The sequence below is a fragment of the Erinaceus europaeus genome, chromosome 14, assembly GCF_950295315.1.
Source record: "Erinaceus europaeus chromosome 14, mEriEur2.1, whole genome shotgun sequence".
Taxonomy (NCBI): Eukaryota; Metazoa; Chordata; class Mammalia; order Eulipotyphla; family Erinaceidae; genus Erinaceus; species Erinaceus europaeus.
Window position 1 is genome coordinate 79,223,696 of NC_080175.1, and position 21,395 is coordinate 79,245,090.

General features: G+C 46.7%; 1 protein-coding gene and 2 long non-coding RNA genes across 3 annotated transcripts in view; 1 reads left to right on the plus strand and 2 right to left on the minus strand.

Moving 5' to 3' along the window:
• LOC132532820 (uncharacterized) overlaps nucleotides 1-1,319 on the minus strand; it is a 47,883-nt gene extending 46,564 nt beyond the window's left edge. The window contains exon 1 of the long non-coding RNA XR_009544761.1: nucleotides 733-1,319. This is a non-coding gene — a long non-coding RNA (uncharacterized LOC132532820). The remainder of the gene's footprint in view (nucleotides 1-732) is intronic.
• Nucleotides 1-13,340, plus strand: EIF2B5 (eukaryotic translation initiation factor 2B subunit epsilon). The gene is made up of 16 exons (XM_007529772.3): nucleotides 1-275; nucleotides 1,899-2,023; nucleotides 2,869-3,054; nucleotides 3,165-3,342; nucleotides 3,431-3,511; nucleotides 4,063-4,140; nucleotides 4,726-5,038; nucleotides 6,780-6,925; nucleotides 7,145-7,286; nucleotides 7,410-7,511; nucleotides 9,673-9,780; nucleotides 10,940-11,030; nucleotides 11,274-11,397; nucleotides 12,118-12,243; nucleotides 12,654-12,764; nucleotides 12,939-13,340. The coding sequence occupies exons 1-16, from the start codon at nucleotides 81-83 to the stop codon at nucleotides 12,996-12,998; spliced, it is 2,166 nt and encodes a 721-aa protein (XP_007529834.1). The 5' UTR covers nucleotides 1-80; the 3' UTR covers nucleotides 12,999-13,340.
• The window catches only part of LOC132532819 (uncharacterized), a 17,014-nt gene continuing 3,156 nt past the window's right edge, over nucleotides 7,538-21,395 (minus strand). Inside the window, exon 3 of the long non-coding RNA XR_009544760.1 lies at nucleotides 7,538-7,901. This is a non-coding gene — a long non-coding RNA (uncharacterized LOC132532819). The remainder of the gene's footprint in view (nucleotides 7,902-21,395) is intronic.

The window sequence follows — 21,395 nt, forward strand, 5'->3', positions numbered from 1 at the left end:
TTTAAAGACCGGGAGCTTTTTGTCCCCTGCTGCGTGCAGTGTCAGCTTCCGATCGGAAGTGGTGGCCGTGAGAGAAGAAGATGGCGGCCCCTGTAGCCGCGGCACCTGGTGCAGTGACCAGCCGGCTTAACAAGCGCGGGGGCGGCGGACCGGGAGGCGGCGGCAGCGGGGGTGCCAGAGCGGCGGAGGAGGAGCCGCCGCCACCCCTGCAAGCAGTTCTGGTGGCTGACAGCTTCAACCGCCGCTTCTTCCCCATCTCCAAGGACCAGCCCCGGGTGAGCGCGCACGCGAGGGCAGCTGGAGGCCGGGCTGGCGGGGCTGGCGGGGCTGGCGGGGCTGGCGGGGCTGGCGGGGCTGGCGGGGCTGGCGGGGCTGGGGCTGGGTTTGGGGCGGGCTGGCTTTCTGGGGGCCGAGGGAGGGAGGCGTGCTTGGGAAGGACTCCTGTCCACCCTTACTCTGTAATCGGGTTTTACCGAGTTAGGAGGAAGGCTGAAATGCACAATCTAAAGTCCTGGTGACTGCCTGGACCAGATGAGTGCAGGGGCTTGGCAGATTTGAGCACTCGGCTCTTCCTCTGGTCTAGGGATCTGGGTGGGCATGTGGAAGGCTGAATGTAAAGCCGTGCTAGTGAGACGCTTTTTTCATACCGGATTCAGTGCCCCCAAAGGGAGGTTGCGCTGCCAGGAATTATGCAGGGGAGAAAAAAAAAGTTTAGGTGAAGAGGAGCCTCACCTTTTGCTTCCAAAAAGGAGGTGTCGTGCCTTAAAGTAGGGCCGTCTGATCCTAATGGCAGCTGTTTGCGATCTCCTACAATCTGCTTCTTCCCCTTCCGGGTACTAAGTGACAGCTAGTGCCATCCATCAAAAGTGATGAGTTGTCAGCTGCCCCCCTGTGTTGGCTGGACGCTGTAGAATTGGACTGAGTTAGCCTTGGGGTTGATAGATCTCTCAGCAGTTCCCAGTTCAGTCGGGAAACTGCGGGCTGGGCAGATAGCATAATGGTTGTGCAAAAGGACTCCAGTTTCAGTCTGCAGCATCACCATAAGCCAGAGCTGAGCAGTCCTCTGGTTTAAAAAAAAAAAAAAGTTGTGTGATTCAGGAAAAGTTTTAACATCCTGTCCCCCCTCCCTAATGTAATGAGCATTTATTTTTGACAAATAATTGGGGATGGCTAACCTCTGAGGGATCAAAGGACTTTTTTTTTTTACCTTCATGAATAGAATTTAGTTATTTTTTTATTTATAAAATAGAAACACTGGCAAGACCATAGGATAAGAGGGGTACACCTCCACACAGTTCCCACCACCAGAACTCTGTATCCCATCCCCTCCCCGATAGCTTTCCTGTTCTTTATCCCTCTGGGAGTGTGGACCCAAGGTCATTGTGGGATGTAGAAGGTGGAAGGTCTGGCTTCTGTAATTGCTTCCCAGCTCAACAAGGGTGTTGGCAGGTGGATCCATACTCCCAGCCTGTCTCTCATTCCCTAGTGGGGCAGGGCTCCGGGGAAGCAAGGCTCCAGGATCCATTGGTGAGGTAGAAGGAGATTTTATAGAACAAGGGGCTTGCTGGTGCTGAAGTTCCTGATGATATGATTGGTTTCCAGTGGTCCCCTTTGCCAGGATTGTTAGTCTACTATTCACTGTTCTACAGCAATTCTGTCTGATGCTAAGCAGGTAGTTTTTGTGCTTACTATTATCCAGATTGTAATGTTTCTTTAGCACATGGCATGAAAGTCAATGGCAGGAGACTGATTACTTTTAAATGGAAAAGATAAAGCAGAAAGAACTATTATTTGGAAACAGCAGAGTGAAAGCTGTTTATGGTGGAGAGTGGCACCCTGAGGATCTGCATGAACTCAAGATTTGAATTTTTCTTTTTTCTACCACCCCCCCCCCCCAGGTCCTCTTGCCCCTGGCCAATGTGGCACTAATTGACTACACTCTGGAATTTCTAACTGCTACAGGTGTACAGGAAACCTTTGTCTTTTGTTGCTGGAAGGCTGCCCAAATCAAGGAACATTTACTGTAAGGCCCTGCAACTTTTTTGTCCATGTTTTTTTTTCTACTTTTTTTTTTAGAATGGATGGGACTAGATATGGGGAGACTTTAAGGAAAAATGTTTCTATATTTAAGTCATGTCGTGAAGTCTAAGGATATTCTCTTACTGAAGGTGTAGGAAGATTAAAGAATCAGTATTTTTATGGATCTCACAGTTTATCCCCAGTTGATTTTATTTAATGACTCTAGTATGGATAAGAGTAACTTTGCCTTTTCACTGAACTTCTGGATGTTGAGCCCTTCCTTGTCTTTGTATTCCCAGTCCCTAGCATTCTACTAAGCACTTAATACATGTTTGGTGGAATAGTCTTGAGAAAGAATAAATCTTGAGTCAGGGATGTAACTCAGTGATTGAGTGCTGGCTTTGCATGGTTCAGTCCACGGCAACACACATAAAAGAGAATCTTGGGATTTATGGGAGTTTGGGAAATAAAGACCAGAACAGTAACATGAATAATCTCCTGTAAGTTCTGAATTTGGTCTAGACTGTGGAAAGAATAAAGTATCTTCTTAGAATTCTCTGTATATTCTAAACCTCATCAAGTTTGAATTCAAATCCATGTTAAAGGCAGAAGTCAGAGTATAGAGAAGAAATAATCATGTTTCTCTAACTCATAAATCAAAACTGGTGACACAAGATGCTGAACCCATTAATTATGGTTTATAAATCTCTTTGAAGTTGAAGGCGTTGGCAAGAATAAAAAAAAACCTACAGAGAAGGAGTATGAATATAGAAGGGATGAGGAAAAAAAGGATGATCTATTCAAGGTTGATGCTTGATTTACTCATTTCCTTAACTCCCCTTCCTTTAGGAAGTCCAAATGGTGCCGACCTACATCCCTCAATGTGGTTCGAATAATCACATCAGAGCTGTATCGCTCACTGGGAGATGTCCTCCGTGATGTAGATGCCAAGGCCTTAGTGCGCTCTGACTTCCTCCTGGTGTATGGAGATGTCATCTCAAACATCAACATTACCCGAGCTCTGGAGGAACACAGGTCAGTATGAGAAAATGGTTAGGACAAGAGCTTGGAACCAGCAGGGTCCTAAAACTGCTTTTATTTTATTTTATTTTATTTTACTACCCTCTCTTCATATCTTAAAACAGGCTGAGGCGGAAGCTAGAAAAAAATGTATCTGTGATGACAATGATCTTCAAGGAATCATCCCCTAGCCACCCGACGCGTTGCTGTGAGGACAACGTGGTGGTAGCTGTAGATAGCGCTGCAAACCGAGTTCTCCATTTTCAGAAGACCCAGGGCCTCCGGCGTTTTTCTTTTCCTCTGGTGTGTGACTCTCTGGGGTCCCTGAGGTGGTTAAGTGGCCATCTTCACAGGAGAAAACAGGATACAGGTGTATAACTTTCCCTCCTAGAGCTTGTTCCAGGGCGGTGGAGATGGAGTCGAGATTCGCTATGATTTGCTGGATTGTCATATCAGCATCTGCTCTCCACAGGTAAGTTCCTCAGGCCCAGCACTGCATATCTGAAGACTAGAATTCTGAGGGCATATCACTGCCCCCTAGAAGACAAGCGTAAGGGCTGGGAAAATAGCATAATGGCTATGTAAACAGACTCTCATGCCCATGCCTGAGGCTCTGAAGCCTCAGGTTCAATTCCCAGCACCACCGTAAACCAGTTCTTTGTGGTCTGTGGTCCGGGAGGTGGCGCAGTGATAACACTTTAGACTCTCAAGCATGGGTTCCCGAGTTTGATCCCTGGCAGCACATGTGCCAGAGTGATGTCTGGTTCTTCCTCTCTTCTCCTCCTATCTTTCTCATAAATAAATAAAATCTTTAAAAAAAAAAAAAAAGGCAAGCATGGCTTTCTTGGCTCTTTTTACCGCCACTCTTCTGAAAGAACTAAATTCTGTCATCTTGATCCTAGTATTTCACTAGGAACTTCCTTGGAATCCTGACCCATGTCTGACTGTCTTAGGATCTGTTAGACCACTGGAAGCTTATCTTCGCCTCCAAAGAATTGCATTTAACCTTCCCCCCCCCCCCAGGTGGCTCAGCTCTTCACTGACAATTTTGACTACCAAACCCGGGATGACTTTGTGAGAGGGCTGTTAGTGAATGAAGAGGTAAGAAAAGACCCCCATTGTTCCCTCAGAAGAGGTTGATCATTTAATCTCATGTGATCCCCTTTGGAGTTTTATTGAGACCTGAGGGACAAAAGGAGCTGGGGGCACTGGGGTGAAATACACAAGACAGTCTCAAGTCACTGGACAGTGACATTGAGGGGCAGATAACAACATAAGGTTAGAAAAGTGTTGTGTTGGGAGCAAGGTGGTAGCACAGCAAGTTAAGCACATGTGGTGCAAAGCACAGGGACTGGCATAAGGATCCCGGTTCGAGCCCCCGGCTCCCCACCTGCAGGGGAGTCGCTCCACAGGCGGTGAAGCAGGTCTGCAGGTATCTTTCTCTCCCCCTCTCTGTCTTCCCCTCCTCTCTCCATTTCTCTGCCCTATCCAACAACGATGACATCAATAGCAACAACAATAGTAACTACGAACAACAATAGAAAACAGCAAGGGCAACAAAAGGGAAAATAAAAAAAAATTTTAAATAACTACAATGATAAAACAAGGGCAATAAAAGGGGATAAATAAATATTTTTTTTAAAAAGTGTTTACTTGGACAAACTCCCTTTCCTTTTCTTCATTCAGATCCTAGGGAACCAGATCCACATGCATGTGACAACTAAGGAATACGGTGCCCGGGTTTCCAATCTACACATGTACGCAGCTGTGTGCGCCGACATCATCCGCCGATGGGTCTACCCTCTCACCCCAGAGGCGAACTTCACCGACCACGTGGCCCAGAGCTGCACTCATTCCCGGCACAACATCTACAGGGGGGCTGAGGTCAGCTTGGGCCACGGCAGCATCCTGGAGGAGAATGTGCTCTTAGGCTCAGGCACTGTCATCGGCAGCAATTGCTCCATCACCAACAGTGTCATTGGCCCCAACTGCCACATTGGTGAGCACAGGTGGGGAAGTCAAGCAGGTCGTCTTAGGAACAAGTGTACTGGGGGAGAAAAGGGACGGGACAGTCCCTGAGAATAAAGAACTAGAGTTGCTACCTTAACAGGAGTTAAGAGACAGTCAGTGATAACTTTTTTGGCTACCAGGGTTATAGCTGGGTCTGAGTGCTTGCACAGCTCCACCATTCCCAGTGGAGGTGTGTGTGTGTGTGTGTGTGTGTGTGTGTGTGTGTGTGTGTGTGTGTGTGTGTGTGTGTGTTATAGAAAGTAAAAGATGGGAAGTCAGGCGGTAGTGCAGCGAGTTAATCACAGGTGGCATAAAGCTCAAGGACTAGCATAAGGATCCGGGTTTGAGTCCCCGCTCCCCACCTGCAGGGGAGTCACTTCACAAATGGTGAAGCAGGTCTGCAGGTGTCTGTCTTTCTCTCCCCCTCTCTGTCTTCCCCTCCTCTCCATTTCTCTCTGTCCTTTCCAACAATGTCAACATCAATAACAACAACAATAATAACTGCAACAACAATAAAAAGCAAGGACAACAAAAGGGAAAATAAATAAATAAATATAACAAAGAAAGAAAGTAAATGATGGCTGGGGTGGTCCGGGAGGTGGCGCAGTGATAAAGCTTTGGACTCTCAAGCATGAAGTCCCGAGTTCGATCCCCGGCAGCACATGTGCCAGAGTGATGTCTGGTTCTTTCTCTCTCCTCTTATCTTTCTCATAAATAAAATCTTAAAAAAAAAAAAAAAAAAAAGATGGCTGGGGATACAGCATAATGGTTATGCAGAAACCTTTGGTGCCTTAAAAGCTCCCAGGTTCAGTCCCCACCACCACCATAAGCCAGAGCTGAGCAGTGCTCTGGAGAGAGAGAGAGAGACCTACAGCACTACTCCACCACTTGTGAAACTTCCCTCCTGCAAATGGAGACCAGGAGCTTGAGCCCCTGGGTCCTTGCACATGGTGATATGTACTCTACCAGATGGCCACCACCACCTGACCCCAAGACAGTAACACTTTAATCTGTGACCTCTGAGCCTTTTCTTGGGTGACTCTTCTCATCCAGGGTACACTATATTCACATTCAGGGCCGAGTAGATAATTGATACACAGTAATAATACCTGTCTTGTGCATTACAGTTTACAAAGAGCTTGTACATGCATTTCATTTAATCCTCACAAAATCCTTGTGACACAGGTATTTATCCCCAGTTTATAGACAGTCAAACAGTCCCAATGAGACCTAAGTGAAACCCAAGGTCAGAGCTAGTAAAAAGGCAGTGAGGGGGAAGGAGGGTTGAATCTAATAAGTGTTCTGGGTGTGTGTGTCAAGGTTTCCTTCTACTGTGCTCTAGCTGCCTACCTGTCGAAAACTCGCTTTGGTTGTCTGTAATACTAAGTCTAAAATGTACAAGAAGAAGTAGACAACTAGGTTCTGCTTTTAGACACACGCGTATGATTTCTTATAACTGTCCTGGGTCCCAAAAAGCTGGAAGGCTCTCAGGGACTGAAGTCCAGGGTATAGTGTGTGACTGTAAACCCGGTGAAAGATGGTGAGGCTGAGCAATGTTCTGTTCTGGAGCTGAGCTTAGAGCAGAAGGTGTTTTTGCTTAATTGGAGGGTGGGTGGAGTAGTAGAGTGGATGGCACCCAGGCTGGCATCAGTTAGCCCTGTCGTTCAGGAATGGCCCTGGTCTGGAGTTGGAGCTCTGGGTGACCAGGAGTCATTTCTGTCCTGAGCCAGGTGATGACGTGGTGCTGGACCAGGCCTACCTGTGGCAGGGTGTCCAAGTGGCTGCTGGAGCTCAGATCCATCAGTCTCTGCTCTGTGACAATGCCGAGGTCAAGGAGAGAGTGACCCTGAAGCCACACTGTGTCCTTACTTCCCAGGTGAGACCTGCTCCCCATAAATAGTTCACAGCCTCCAATCTGAAGGGTCGTCGTGCAGGGCCAGAGGGGCCAGCCTTCTGCCCAGCCTGATTGAGAGTCCAGGTCCAGAGGTTTCATTTCTCTGATTTGCCTTAGTAAAGACTAATGCTTTGGTTGTTGGATGTACTTTCCCCTCCAACATATTCACAAGTCTTTGCCACCCACGTTTTTCTCCCTTAGGTGGTAGTGGGCCCAGACATCACGCTACCTGAGGGCTCTGTGATCTCCTTGCACCCTCCAGATGCAGAGGAAGATGAGGATGATGGCGAGTTCAGTGATGATTCTGGGGCTGACCAAGAAAAAGAGAAAGTGAAGCTGAAAGGTGTGAGGCTCAGCAGGTGTGGGGCATCTGTGTGTGTCTCTGCCCCACAAAAAAACAAGTGTTTCTCCCTGGAGGGCCTGGCGTCTCTACTAGGACCTCTCTAAAGAACCATGCCTTTCTTAGGTTATAATCCAGCAGAAGTCGGAGTTGCAGGGAAGGGGTACCTCTGGAAGGCTGCAGATCTGAGCAGAGAGGAAGAGGAGGAGCTACGGCAGAGTCTGTGGGGTGAGCTCGACTTAGACACGTGCTCCATTTTTTAAAATTTTATTTATAAAATAGAAAATATTGACAAAACCATAGGGTAAGAGGGGTAAAATCCCACACATTTCCCACCACCAGAACTCCCTATCCATCCCCTCCCCCGATAGCTTTCCTATTCTTTATCCCTCTGGGAGTATGGACCCAGGGTCATTATGAGGTGCAGAAGGTGGGAGGTCTGGCTTCTGTAATTGTTTCCCCACTGAACATGAGCATTGGCAGGCGGATCCATACTCCCAGCCTGTCTCTCATTCCGTAGTGGGGCAAGGCTCTGGAGAAATGGGGTTCTAGGACACGGTGGGGTTGACTGCCCAGGGGAGTCAGGTTGGTGTCAAGGTAGCATTTGCAACTTGGTGTCTGAAAAAGCATTTAGATATAAAGAACTAAGTTAACATAACTTTTAGAGCCTTAAAAAATTATTAGTGATTTAATATTGATTTACAAAATTATAAGATAACAGGTATAATTCCACACCTTCCCCACCACGAGAGCTCTGTGTCCCCATTCCTCCATTGGAAACTGCACTAATTCCTCCAAGGTCACAGATCTGGGTTTATGGTCCTGCCTTCTCTTCCTTTCTAACTCACACTTATTAATACTTCTGTGTGTCCTTCCTTTTTTTCCTCTTCTCTCTCAGGATCCTGATGGAATTAGAGTTCAAAGCCCTCTGGTCACCTTTCCCCTATTAATGTCTACTCCACTGAGAGTATTCTTTATGAGATACAAAATTCATTTTATTTTATTCTATTTTACTTATTGACCACAGTTATGGTTTATGGTGGTGTGTGTGTGTGGGGGGGGGTTTGAACCAGATACTTTGGAGCCTCAGGCTTGAGAGTCACTTTGCATAGCCATTATGTTATCTACCCCCACCCTGGGGTACAAAATTCTTGGAGTGCAGAAGGGGGGAAGTTCTGGCTTCTGTAATTGCTTCTTTGCTTCTTCTTCTTCTTCTAGCGTTTGCTTCTTTGCTGGACATGGGTGTTAGATCAATCCATACCCCCAGGCTGTTTCTGTCTTCCCCTAGTGAGGTAGGGCTCTGGGGAGGTGAGGTTCCAGGACACAGTGGTGAGGTCATCTGCCCAGCGAGTTCAGGATGAGATTGTGGTAGCATCTACAACTTGATGGCTGTGGCTTAGTGAGTTTCTGGAGAGATCCCGGTTGTATTTTGAGTCCTCAGGTGATGGTTTTTCTAGTTTATCAGGAGTGTGATCTGAAATGGCTCCTACTCTACAGCCACACCTTCCTATTGATTTTTATTTTTGCTTACGAGAGCTCTGCTTTATGACAATTCAGGGATTGAATGTAGTACCTCTGATGGGGATAGACAGCATAGTGGTTATACAAAGAGACATACCTGAGGCCACGAAGTCCCAAATGCAATCCCCTGCATAAAACAGAACTGATTAGTACTCTGGTTAAAAACAATGAAGACACCCAGGACCTATGGTGCCTCTGGCATGAAAGTCTTTTTTGCAGAGTCATTACGCTATCTCCCCAGCCTTTAACATATTTCTCGAGGGGCACTTAACAGCCAGACCACACGTTTTTTGTGTGTGTGTGTTTTTTTTTCCTCCAGGGTTATTGCTGGGCTCAGTGCCTGCACCATGAATCCACCGCTCCTGGAGGCCATTTCCCCCCCTTTTTTTTGTTGCCCTAGTTGTTGCAGCCTCGTTGCGGTCATTATTGCCATTGTTGACGTTGCTTTGTTGTTGGATAGAACAGAGAGAAATGGAGAGAGGAGGGGAAGACAGAGAGAGAGGGGAGAGAAAGACAGACACCTGCAGACCTGCTTCACCGCCTGTGAAGCGACTCCCCTGCAGGTGGGGAGCCAGGGGCTCGAACCGGGATCCTTACGCCGGTCCCTGCGCTTTGTGCTACGTGCGCTTAACCCACTGCGCCACCGCCCGACTCCCCACACGTTTTGTTTTTATCAGAGCACTGGCTCTGGCTGTTGCAGGTGTGGGGGATTGAATTTGGGGTCTCAGACATGAGTGTCCTCGAATAACCATTTTGTTGTTCCCCCCCCCCCAACCCTCGCTATTTTATCTATGCAGACAGGGAAGGTGTTTCTTCTTGCTGATCATTCTTACTTTCCTTTCTATTTATCACCTTGATGGGTTCTCAGGACTCACAATCAATTTGGAAGAAAAGAGTGAGACCGAAAGTGAGCGGAGTGCGGATTCTGAGGAGCTAGACAGCCGGGCAGGCTCGCCGCTGATGGATGACATCAAAGGTGAGTGACCCAGGGCATGGTGGTCTGGGACAGAAGAGGGAAGTCTGCCGCCGGGAGGTGGCTGGCTGAGTGGATAAAGCACTGGACTTACAAGCTTGAGTCTGATCCCCGTACTGCAGGTGCCAGAGTGATGCTCTGGGGTTCCGTCTCTCTTTCTCTCATTAGTATGTTTTGGGGGCCAGGCAGTAGCACAGTGAATTAAGCACATATGGTGCAAAGCGCAAGGACCAGTGTAAGGATCCTGATTCAAGCCCCCAGCTCCCCACCTGTAATGGGGGGGTCACTTCATGAGCAGTGAAGCAGGTCTGCAGGTCTCTATCTTTCTCTCCCCCTCTCTGTCTTCCCCTTCTCTCTCCATTTCTCTCTGTCCTATCCAACAACAAAGATAACAATAATAATAATAACAACAATAAGGGCAACAAAAGGGGAAAAATGGCCTCCAGGAGCAGTGGATTCATAGTGCAGGCACCAAACCCCCACAGTAAACTTGGAGGCAAAATAAATAAACAAACATGCTTTAATTTTTGATATTTTAAATTTTGATCTTTATTTATTACTGAATAGAGACAGAAATTGAGGATGGGGATATGAAGAGGGAAAGAGACAGAGAGATAGATACCTGCAGCCCTGCTTTACCACTCTTGAAGCTTTCCCCCTGTAGGTAAAGACCCCTTGTACACTATAATGTGTGTGCTTAACCAGGTGTACCACTGCCTGGTCCCTTTTTTTTATATTTACTTTCCCCTTTTTGTTGCCCTTGTTTGACATTGTTGTGGTTATTGATGTTGTTGTTGGATAGGACAGAGAGAAATGGAGAGAAGAGAGGAAGACAGAGAGGGGGAGAGAAAGACACCTGCAGACCTGCTTCACTGCTTGTGAAGTGACTCCCCTGCAGGTGGGGAACCAGGGGCTCAAACCGGAATCCTTACGCTGGTCCTTGCACTTTGCACCATTTGCGCTTAACCTGCTGCACCACCGCCTGACTCCCTGTCCCTTAATATTTCTAAAAGAGGACAACCTTCGACTTATTCTTTGTCTGGATCAACTAGTTAAAGACTTGTTTTCCTCCTGGATGGGATTTGGTATTAAGTCACACTAGACAATTTCAAGCACTGTAGAGTGATACTGGCCCATGAGTTTATTCTTGCTTTGATGTTAGTATTCCAGAATGAAGTCCTTGGAACTCTGCAGAGGGGGAAGGAGGAAAATATTTCTTGTGACAACCTCGTCCTAGAGATCAACTCTCTCAAGTAAGAGTAGCCCCATCCTTTCCTACTTGGGCTAATCTCTGACAGGTAGAGGTTCACTCCTATTCCTTCCCCAAATCCTACTCCCCCAACATGCCAAATGGACAGGGCCAATCCTTCTCCCTTCTAAAACTTTCCCTTCCGTGTTCTGACTTCCTTTCCCCGGTGTCCTTAGTTAAAGTCTTAGTCCCACAGCATGCTGAAAGGGCCGGTGAAGGCCTTAGCATCAACCCTGTCCTCCCACAGGTATGCCTACAACATAAGCTTAAAGGAGGTGATGCAAGTCCTGAGCCACGTGGTTCTGGAGTTCCCGCTACAGCAAATGGATGTCCCACTGGAGCCAAGTCGATACTGTACCCTGCTGCTTCCTGTGAGCAAAGACTGGGACTGGGCACAAAGGGTTGGGTAGAAGCAGCTATACACCTTTGCTTTGCTTGACCTGACCAGAAATCAAGTGGCTGAGTTGAATACAGGATTTGTATGCAGGGTGGAAGAGACAGCATAATGTTTATGCAAAAAGACTTTCATGTCTAAGGCTCCAAAGGTCCAGGGTTCCATCCCCAGCACCACCATAGGCCAGAGTTGAGCAGTACCTGGGGGGGTGGGAGGGGAGGTTCCATAATTTGCATGCGTGAAGCCCTAGGTTTAATCTTCAGCCAGTAAAAGAAACCAGGAATAGAAAACTTAGGGTGTGGTATGCTACTTGGGGCTCTTTTCTCCTTGCCTCTAGAAGCTCAGTGAATTCTGAGCAGCCCTGGCAGGTCTAGTTGAGTCAAGTTAGGTTCAGTAAGTGGCCTCTGAGATGCCAAGATTTATTCCCAGAAATGATATTCAAGAAGAGCCTTAGATTTTCTCTCAGTGAAAACTATTTGGCCCAGAGCAAGATCAGCCATGAGCCAGTAAGTGGGGATTCTGAGGCAGTCTGCAGCACCTGATCTCTAGCTCCCCTGGGCAATCTCTCCTTTTAACCTAGTCCTGATTGTCCGTCTGCCGTGCACCCATAGGACCTGATCATCTCTCTCATCTTCCCATGTCATTTCTGTGGACCTTCTTTGCTACCCGGGTATATATCCTTCTCTTTTTTCCATAGCTGCTCAAGGCCTGGAGCCCTGTTTTTAGGAACTACATAAAGCGTGCAGCTGACCACATGGAAGCACTGGCGGCCATTGAGGAGTTCTTCCTGGAGCATGAAGCTCTTAGTCCTTCCATGGCCAAGGTGAATACTGCTCTGCCTCTGAGACTCTGTCATCCCTGGCACTGTCTCCCCTGGAGACACAAAGCAAACTAACATGAGCCCAGCACTGAGTCTGGTTAACAGCTTCACCCATGCTAGTATTGTGCTTATTGCCAAGACAATACAGTTTGGTTCCCGGCTAGGATGGCAGCCTTTTGGAGGTTGCCCTGCGAATGTGCAAAGCAACAGTTCCAAAGGTTATGCCTGCTCAAGAGCCAGAGTGAATAGCTGGCTCTTGTCTGTCTTAGAGGAGGCTCCTCGGTATGTGGAAGGAAACTGCTTCCAGGGCCTCCTCTCCCTGTGGGTAGAGACCACGAGGCTCGTTATCCTCAGTTACCCATCTTGCTGGGCTCTGCAAGACCCCTGAGACTCCCTCTGCTGGCCTTTTGCAGGTGCTGATGGCCTTCTACCAGCTGGAGGTCCTGGCTGAGGAAACAATCCTCAGCTGGTTCAACCAAAGGGATACAACTTACAGGGAACGGCAGTTGCGCAAAAACCCACAGGTAAGCCAGGCTGCTGTCCTGTCACCATAGCAACTGTGTGGTTGCTTTGCCTCTGGATTCCGTGGTGATTGGTGCTCAAACCCTTTCTGGCCTTTGGAGCCGGTTACCTGCTGAAGGGAGGGAGGGCTGTGTGCCTGTCCCGCAGGAGCTCTTCTTCACTCCACGTCCTTACAGCTACAGAGGTTCATCCAGTGGCTCAAAGAGGCAGAAGAGGAGTCATCTGAAGACGACTGAAGCTGCACCGCCTGCTCCTTTGGATGTGGGGATTACAGAGCAAATCAGGCTGGCTGTAGAAGGACAGGCGACCACCAGCTGTGTCGAGACTTACTGGAGCAGAGACCGAACAACAGTATTCTTCCCACCGCCAACCTGTGTCTCCCCTGCTGACCGGGGAGTTGGGCTTGGGAAGTTGGACTGGAACGACGCCACTGCCTAAGGAGGAGCTCGCAGGCCTTGCACCTTAGAGGAAGGCCACGCGAACAACCAACTGTACTCTGGCTTTCCCTCAGGGAACAGCAGGCAGCAACTGGTCCTCTATGCTGCTTGTATGTGTTAATATTAAAAGAGAGAGTTGTATTTGGTTCTTCTCTGATTCTGACTTCTTGAAGTAGATGTCCAAAAGCTCTGGGCACCACTGGCATGGCAGCTGTTCCTTCACTTCTGGGAGAGGGAGAAAAGAAGAGCGTTGTGGCCACTAGGTGGTGCTCTAGTGCTTCCTTGATTGGCAATTGCCCCACCTGGCCGGTAATGGAGAAATGAGATTCTTTTTATTTATTTATTTATTTATTTTTACCAGAGCACTGTTCAGCTCTGGCTTATGGCGGTGTGGGGGATTGAACCTGGGACATGAGAGCCTCAGGCATGAAAGTCTCTTTGCATAACCATTATGCTATACCCCCACCCGAGAAACGAGATTCTTTAATGTTTGATTTTTTTTAAATGTTATTAGTGATTCAATATTAATTTACAAAACTGTGAGATGACAGAGTATAATTCCACACCATCCTTACCACTAGAGCTCTGACTCCATTCCTCCATTGGAAACTGCACTAGTTCTCCCAAGTTCCCACATCTAGGTTGGTAATTATTTCTATATCTGTCTATATTTATATAGATTTGCCCATTTGTTTTCTATAGTCCTGCCTTCATTTCTAAGTCATACCTACACCTATTAATACTTCTGTGTGTCCTTCCTTTTTTTACTCTTCTCTCTCCGGGTCCTGATGGAATTGAAATTCAGAGCCCTCTGTTCATCTTTCCCCTATTATGTCTTCTTCACTGGCAGTATTCCTTATGGGGTACAAAATTCTTTATGGGGTGCAGAAGGGGTATGGTCTGGGTTTGTAATTGCTTCTTTGCTGGACATGAGCATTGGCAGGGCAATTCATACCTCCGGGTTGTTTCTGTCTTTCCCTAGTGAGGTAGGGCTCTGGGGAGGTGAGGTTCCAGGACACAGTGGTGAGGTCATCTGCCCAGGGAGTTCAGGATGAGATCGTGGTAGCATCTACAACTTGATGGCTGTGGCTTAGTGAAGAGATCCTGGTTGCATTTTATTGAGTTCTCAGGTGATTTTTCATTGTTTCTCCTAGTTTATCAGGAGTGCCATATGGAGAGGCTCCTACTCAATAGCCATGCCTCCGGACCACAGTCAAAACCCAGTTTCTTTTCCAGCTTCTGTGGGCTAGTGTGCGAGCCCAAGCAATGGTATACCTAAGCCTATTTCCATAGAATCTTAGTCTGGACACTTTTCTGACAGAGGGGTTATACCAAGCATATTGCCAGTCCATTAAGAGCCCTTCCAATTGATTCAGTACTGCTGTGAGGGACACCAGATCACTCTTCATCTTAAAGATAAGGAAATTTGGAGGCAGGGCAGTGTTAAGGCACCCAGTTAAGCGCACATATTGCCATTCTCAAGGACCCAGGTTCAAGACCCTCACACCCCACCTACCTGCAGGGGGGATGCTTCATTAGTGGTGAAGCAGGTCTGCAGGTGTTTATCTTTCTTTTCCCCCCTCAGTTTCTCTCTGTGTGTCCTATCCAATAAAATAGAAGGAAACAAAAATACAGATAAGGAAATTTCCTCAAGGACTCATGAGTAAGAACTTGAGACACATAATCCAGAGATATATTTCTGCTTTAGCACAGTCACTGTCTTGGTGAAGGGAACAGTAACCCCAGAAGCAAACAGCCCCAAACTAAAGGTGAACAGTCTAAGGACACAGAAAGTCTCTATGAAATGGACTTCAGAACTCTTATGTGTTATTTAACCTTTTTTTCCTCTTTTTTTTTTTTTTGCCTTCAGGGTTATTGCTTGGGCTTGGTGCCTACACTATGAATCCACTGCTCCTGGAGGCCATTTTTTCCCTTTTGTTGCCTTTGTTTATCATTATCGTTGTTATTATTGTTATTGGATAGGACAGAGAGAAATGGAGAGAGGAGGGGAAGACAGAAGGGGGACGGGACAGAAAGACAGACACCTGCGGACCTGCTTCACCGCCTGTGAAGCGACTCCCCTGCAGGTGGGGAGCCGGGGGCTCAAACTGCTTTTTTTTTTTTTTCTTATTTTGTTTGCCAGAGCACTGCTCAGCTCTGGCTTATGGTGGTGCGGGGGATTGAACCTGGGACTCTGGGGCTTCGGGTATGAGAGTCTGTTTATATAACCATTATGCTATCTACCCCTGCCCTTTATTTAACCTTTATACAAGCCCTATGAAGTGTTTCTGCCCCACTTTTATTTTTACTTTATTTCTTTTCATCTCTGGGGATTCACTTTTTTTTTTTTTTTTTTTTTTTATTTAAATTTTTAATTTAAGAAAGGATTAGTGAACAAAAGCATAAGGTAGGAGGGGTACAACTCCACACAATTCCCACCACCCAATCCCCATAACCCACCCTCTCCCATGATAGCCTTCCCATTGGGATTCACTTTTTAGAGACAGAAATCACAGCCGAGCTCCCCTCAGTGTGGTGGGGCCGGCCTCACACCTAGGCCGCGCACATGCCAGAGCGCCACACTACTCAGGGGAGCTATTTTCCTGACCCTCCTGTCCCATTTCCAGAGGAGGAACCCAAGTTGAGGGAGAGCCCATAGCTGTTCATCAGTAGAGGTAAGGTGTGTCACTGGACTCCAGAGCCGGAGTTTGTGACGTTGCTATATCGTGTCCTTTAGCGTTAATCATGAGTCATCACTTCTGTCCTGTCTCTCTGAGCTCTTTGGCACCTTCTTATAACTTCACCCTATTGACAAACAGTGGCAGATGTCACTAGTAACAAGTGGCCTTCCTGAACATCAACATCATAGGTTGCTTCCCTTTCATTTGGGTAGAAAGGAGTAAGCTGAAGCATAGGACATTGATTTCCGCTGAGAGAAACCAACTGGCCAGGGTTAGGCTTAATTTATACTTTTTATTCCATAACTCAGTTTCTGCTTTGTCAGATACAGGATTAATGCCCAGAAAACACTCGAAGATTATGGCATGAACCTAAGGGACATAAATAAAAAGACAGTTTAGGCGCCTCTGATTTTACCTAGGTAGCAAAGATCAGAGTGGCCTATAGAATGTTTTGGGAGGAAGAGATTGCTTCCAGTTATGGTGATTAAGGAAAATTAATGGCATTGTGAGTGTCCCCCCCAAAAATGGGAAAAGGTAGAAAGGAACATTAAAAGTAAAGCAAAGGACTGGGGAGACAGCATAATGGTTATGTAAACTACTTTCATGCCAAAAAAATCCAGGTCCCAGATTCAACCCCCCAGTACCAGGATAAGCCAGCACCAAGCAATACTCTGGTTTAAAAAAAAAAAGCAAAGGATCGCCATTTAAATGTGGCAGATTAGACGACACAGCATGGTGGTGTGGTGTTGTAATGTCTCCTCTTTTTCTCTCAAAAAAAAGGAATGGTGTGGTCCGGGAGGAGGCGCAGTGATAAGGCTTTGGACTCTCAAGCATGAGGTCCTGAGTTCGATCCCCAGCAGCACATGTGCCAAAGTGATGTCTGATTCTTTCTCCTCTTATCTTTCTCATAAAAAATAAAATCTTTAAAAAAAAAAAAAAAAAGGAATGGGGGTCGGGCAATAGCCCTGCGGGTTGAGTGCACGTGGCGCAAAGCGCAAGAACTGGCATAAAGATCCCCATTCGAGCCCCCGACTCCCCACCTGCAGGGGAGTCACTTCACAGGTGTTGAAGCAGGTCTGCAGGTGTCTTATCTTTTTCTCCCCCTCTGTCTTTCCCTCCTTTCTTCATTTCTCTCTGTCCTATCCAACAACGACAACATCAAAAACAAGGGCAATAGAAGGGGAAAAAAATGAAGAACTTGGGTCCAGGAGGTTGGTCTGCAATGTTGAGAATGCACAGGACCCTGAGTTTATTGCCCAATGTTTTGCTTGGAAAAAAAAAAAAAAAGCAGCCCTGGAGGTGGCATGGTAAATAAAGTTGGATTCAAGCTGGAGATCCTGAATTTGATCCCTGGTATCACAAGTGCCAGAGTGAGGCTCTGGTTCTCTCTCTCCTTTTATTAATGCATAATTCTTTTTTTTAAATTGGGGCAGTTGGGAGTCAGTTGGTAGTGCAGCAGGTTAAGCACGAAGCACAAGGACCGGCTTAAGGATCCCAGTTCAAGCCCCCCCCCCCTTGCAGGGGAGTCGCTTCACAGGCGGTGAGCAGGTCTGCAGGTGTCTTTCTCTCCCCCTCTGTCTTCCCCTCCTTTCTTCATTTCTCTCTGTCCTATCTAACAACAATAACATAAATAACAACAATTCTTCTTCTTCTAGCGTTTGCCCTTCTTCCGTAGCCAGTCAACAGCGTCAGGTTGAGCCGGATGTCAAGTTTCCAGACCTCCTTTGAATCTGGAAAGGTGGCAGTCGTTGACTATGTGGGTCATAGTCTGTCTGGAGCCTCAGGGGCAGTTTGGGTCGTCTCTGGCTCCCCAGCGATGGAACATAGCGGCGCACCGGCCATGGCCTGTTCGATAGCGATTGAGGAGGGCCCAATCATAACGTGCTAGGTCAAAGCCGGGTTGGCGCTTGCAGGGGTCTGTGATGAGGTGTTTGTTCTTTACCTCAGCTGACTGCCAAATAACAACAATAAAAAACAAGGGCAACAAAAGGAAAATAAATATATTTTTTTCATTTAATTTTTTTTAATATTTGTTTTCCCTTTTGTTGCCCTTGTGTTATTGTTGTAGTTATTATTGTTGTTATTGATGTCATACTTGGATAGGACAGAGAGAAATGGAGAGAGGAGGGGAAGACAGAGAGGGGGAGAGAAAGACACCTGCAGACCTGCTTCACCGCTTGTGAAGCGACTCCCCTGCAGGTGGGGAGCTGGGGGCTTGAACCAGGATCCTTATGCCGGTCGTTGCACTTTATGCCACATGCGCCTAACTCGCTGCGCTACCACCCAGCTCTCAATATTATTTTTTTAATTGGGGCATTGAGGCAAGTGCTGGCTCATTTGGTAGCCTGCACACAGAACCATGCACAAGGGCCCAGGTTTAAACCAGGAGGTGGTACAGTGGATAAAGGACTGAACTTTATTTTATTTTTTTAATGATTTCCGACTTTTTTTGTTTGTTTGTTTTGCTTCCAGGGTTATTGCCGGGGCTTTTGTTACCCTGGTTTTTTTTTTTACCATTGTTGTGGTTATTATTATTATCGTTGTTATTGATGTCGTTGTTGTTGGACAGGACAGAGAAATGGAGAGAGGAAGGGAAGACAGAGAGGGGGAGAGAAAGATAGACACCTTCAGATCTGCTTCACCGCCTGTGAAGCGACTCCCCTGCAGGTGGGGAGCCGGAGGCTCGAACCAGGATTCTTCCGCAGGTCCCCACACTTTGCGCCACCTGCGCTTAACCCGCTGCGCTAACTCCAGACCCGCTCGACTTTTTTTTCCTTTTGTTGCCCTTGTTTTTTATTGTTGTTGTTGTAGTTATTATTGTTGTTATTGATGTCGTCATTGTTAGATAGGACAGAGAGAAATGGAGAGGAGGGGGAGAGAAAGACACCTGCAGACCTGTTTCACCACCTGTGAAGCGACTCCCCTGCAGGGCAGGTGGGGAGCAAGAGCGCGAACCCGGATCCCTAAGCCGGTCCTTGCACTTCGCGCCAGGTGTGCTTAACCCGCTGCGCTACCAGCCGACTCCTAAGCATGGGACTTTTAAACATGAGGTCCTGAGTTCAATCTCGGCAGCATATGTACCAGAGTGATGTCTGGTTCTTTCTTTCCTATCCTTCTTATGAGTAAATAAAATCTTTAAAAAAAAAATTAAAAAACAAGGGGCCCGGTGGTGGCCACCTGGTTAAGTGCCTACATTATAGTGAGCAAGGACCGAGATCAAGCCCCTGGCACCACCTGCAAGGAGAAAGCCTCACAAGTGGTGAAGTAGAGCTGCAGGTGTCTCTCTGTCTTCCTATTTCCCCCTCCCCTCTTAATTTGTCTCTGTTCAATAATAAGTAAATTAAATAAAAACAAAATAAAAAGCAATCTTTAAAAAACGTCTGGGGTAGGGGTAGATAACACAGTGGTTATACAGAGCCTCATGCCTGAGGCTCTGTCAAGTCCCAGGTTCAATCCCCCGTACCACCATAAGCCAGAGCTGAGCAGTGCTCTGGTAAAAAAGTACTATGCACTCATTACATTTATTTAAAAAAAGGAAAATACACAAGTACGAAAATATACAAGGTGTGAGAAAAACTGACAAACAGGTTGATTTGTTGCAGTTGAGCGCACACATTACACTGTTTAAGGACTGGGGTTCAAGCCTCAGCCCCCAACTACAGGAGGGAAGCTTTTCAAGTGATGAAGCTGAAACAGTACTGTAGCCATCTTTCTGCCTCCCCTTTCCTCCAAAATTCCTGTCTCTACCAAATAAAAGTCTTTTTTTTAAAAAAATATTTATTTTCCCTTTTGTTGCCCTTGTTTTTTTTTAATTGTTGTAGTTATTGTTGTTGTTGTTACTGATGTCACCATTGTTGGATAGGACAGAGAGAAATGGAGAGAGGAGGGGAAGACAGAGAGGAGGAGAGAAAGATAGACACCTGCAGACCTGCTTCACCGCCTGTGAAGCGACTCCCCTGCAGGTGGGGAGCCGGGGTTCGAACCGGGAGCCTTATGCCGGTCCTTGTGCTTTGCGCCACCTGCGCTTAACCCGCTGCGCTACAGCCCGACTCCCAAATAAAATATTCTTTTAAAGAACATAATTAAAGACTCCAAAGGTAAGTATAGATTCTGGGTGTTACAATGCTGAGGCAACTGGCAGATCATTGGACTTGCATGCCTGAGGTTACTGATTTGGTCAGCAACACTACACATACCAGATCGGTGCTCTTGCTTGTCTTTTTCTCTGTTTCATGTGAAACCTCCCACCATATGTAATAAAATAAGACTTAAAAATAATTGTGGGACTCAGGCAGTAGCACAGCGGCTTGAGCTCACGTGGTGCAGTTCAAGGACCCGTGTAAGGATCCCAGTTCGAGCCCCTGGCTCCCCACCTGCAGGGGAATCGCTTCACAGGAAGTGAAGCAGGTCTGCAGGTGTCTGTCTTTCTCTCCCCCTCTCTGTCTTCCCCTCCTCTCTCTCCATTTCTCTCTGTCCTATCCAACAACAATGACATCAATAATAACTACAACAATAAAACAACAAGGACAGCAAAAGGGTATAAATAAATATAAAAAAATTTTAAAATAATAAATTATTGTGGGCCAGCAAGATGGCTCACCTGGATATTGTACCTGTCATGTGTGTGACCTCAGTTCAAGTCCAATCCCCACCATACTTCAGTGCTGTGGTGTCTTTCCTTCTCTCCTGCTGCTTCTATCTGAGAAAGTTGGCCCAAAGTAACTAAATAGACAATTTTCTAAAGAAGAGATACACGGCAAACAAACAAACAAACAAAAAAAGAGATACATGTAGCTCACAGACACATGAAAGAACTCTCCATTTATCATTAGAGAAATGAAAATTAAAATACACTGAGATATCACTTCGAGCCTGAGAGAATGGCTTCCATTAATAAATCAGGAAATGCGGTAGAGGTAAATAGCATAATGATTATGCAAAGAGACTCTTACGCTTGAGGCTCCGAAGTCGCAAGTTCAATCCCCCACACCACTATAAGCCAGGGCTGAGCAGTGCTCTAGTAAATAAAATAAATAAATCAGGAACTGACAGGTGGTGAGGTTGTAGAAAAAAATGAACTCTGCTACATTGCTGGTGAGAATGCAAGCTGGTGCAGCCCCTTTGGAAGACTGTATGGAGATTCCTTAAATAAAAATGGAATTATTAGCAATGCTCTGGTTAAAAAAATAATTATTATTATTATCTTATGATCAAAACCACTCTTAGGAATTTATCCAGTGGACACTCAAGCACTAATTTAATGGGATACATTCACCCTATGTTCATAGCTGCATTGTTCACAGTAGCCAGAGTGGAAGCAGTCTGGATGCCCATCACCAGATGACTGGCTAAAGAAGCTATGGGGACGGGAGTCGGCCAGTAGCAAAGCAGGTTAAGCGCAGTTGAAGCAAAGCACAAGAACCTGCGGAAGAATCGCGGTTCGAGCCCCGGCTCCCCACCTGCAGGGGAGTCACTTCACAGGCGATGAAGCAGGTCTGCAGGTGTCTATCTTTCT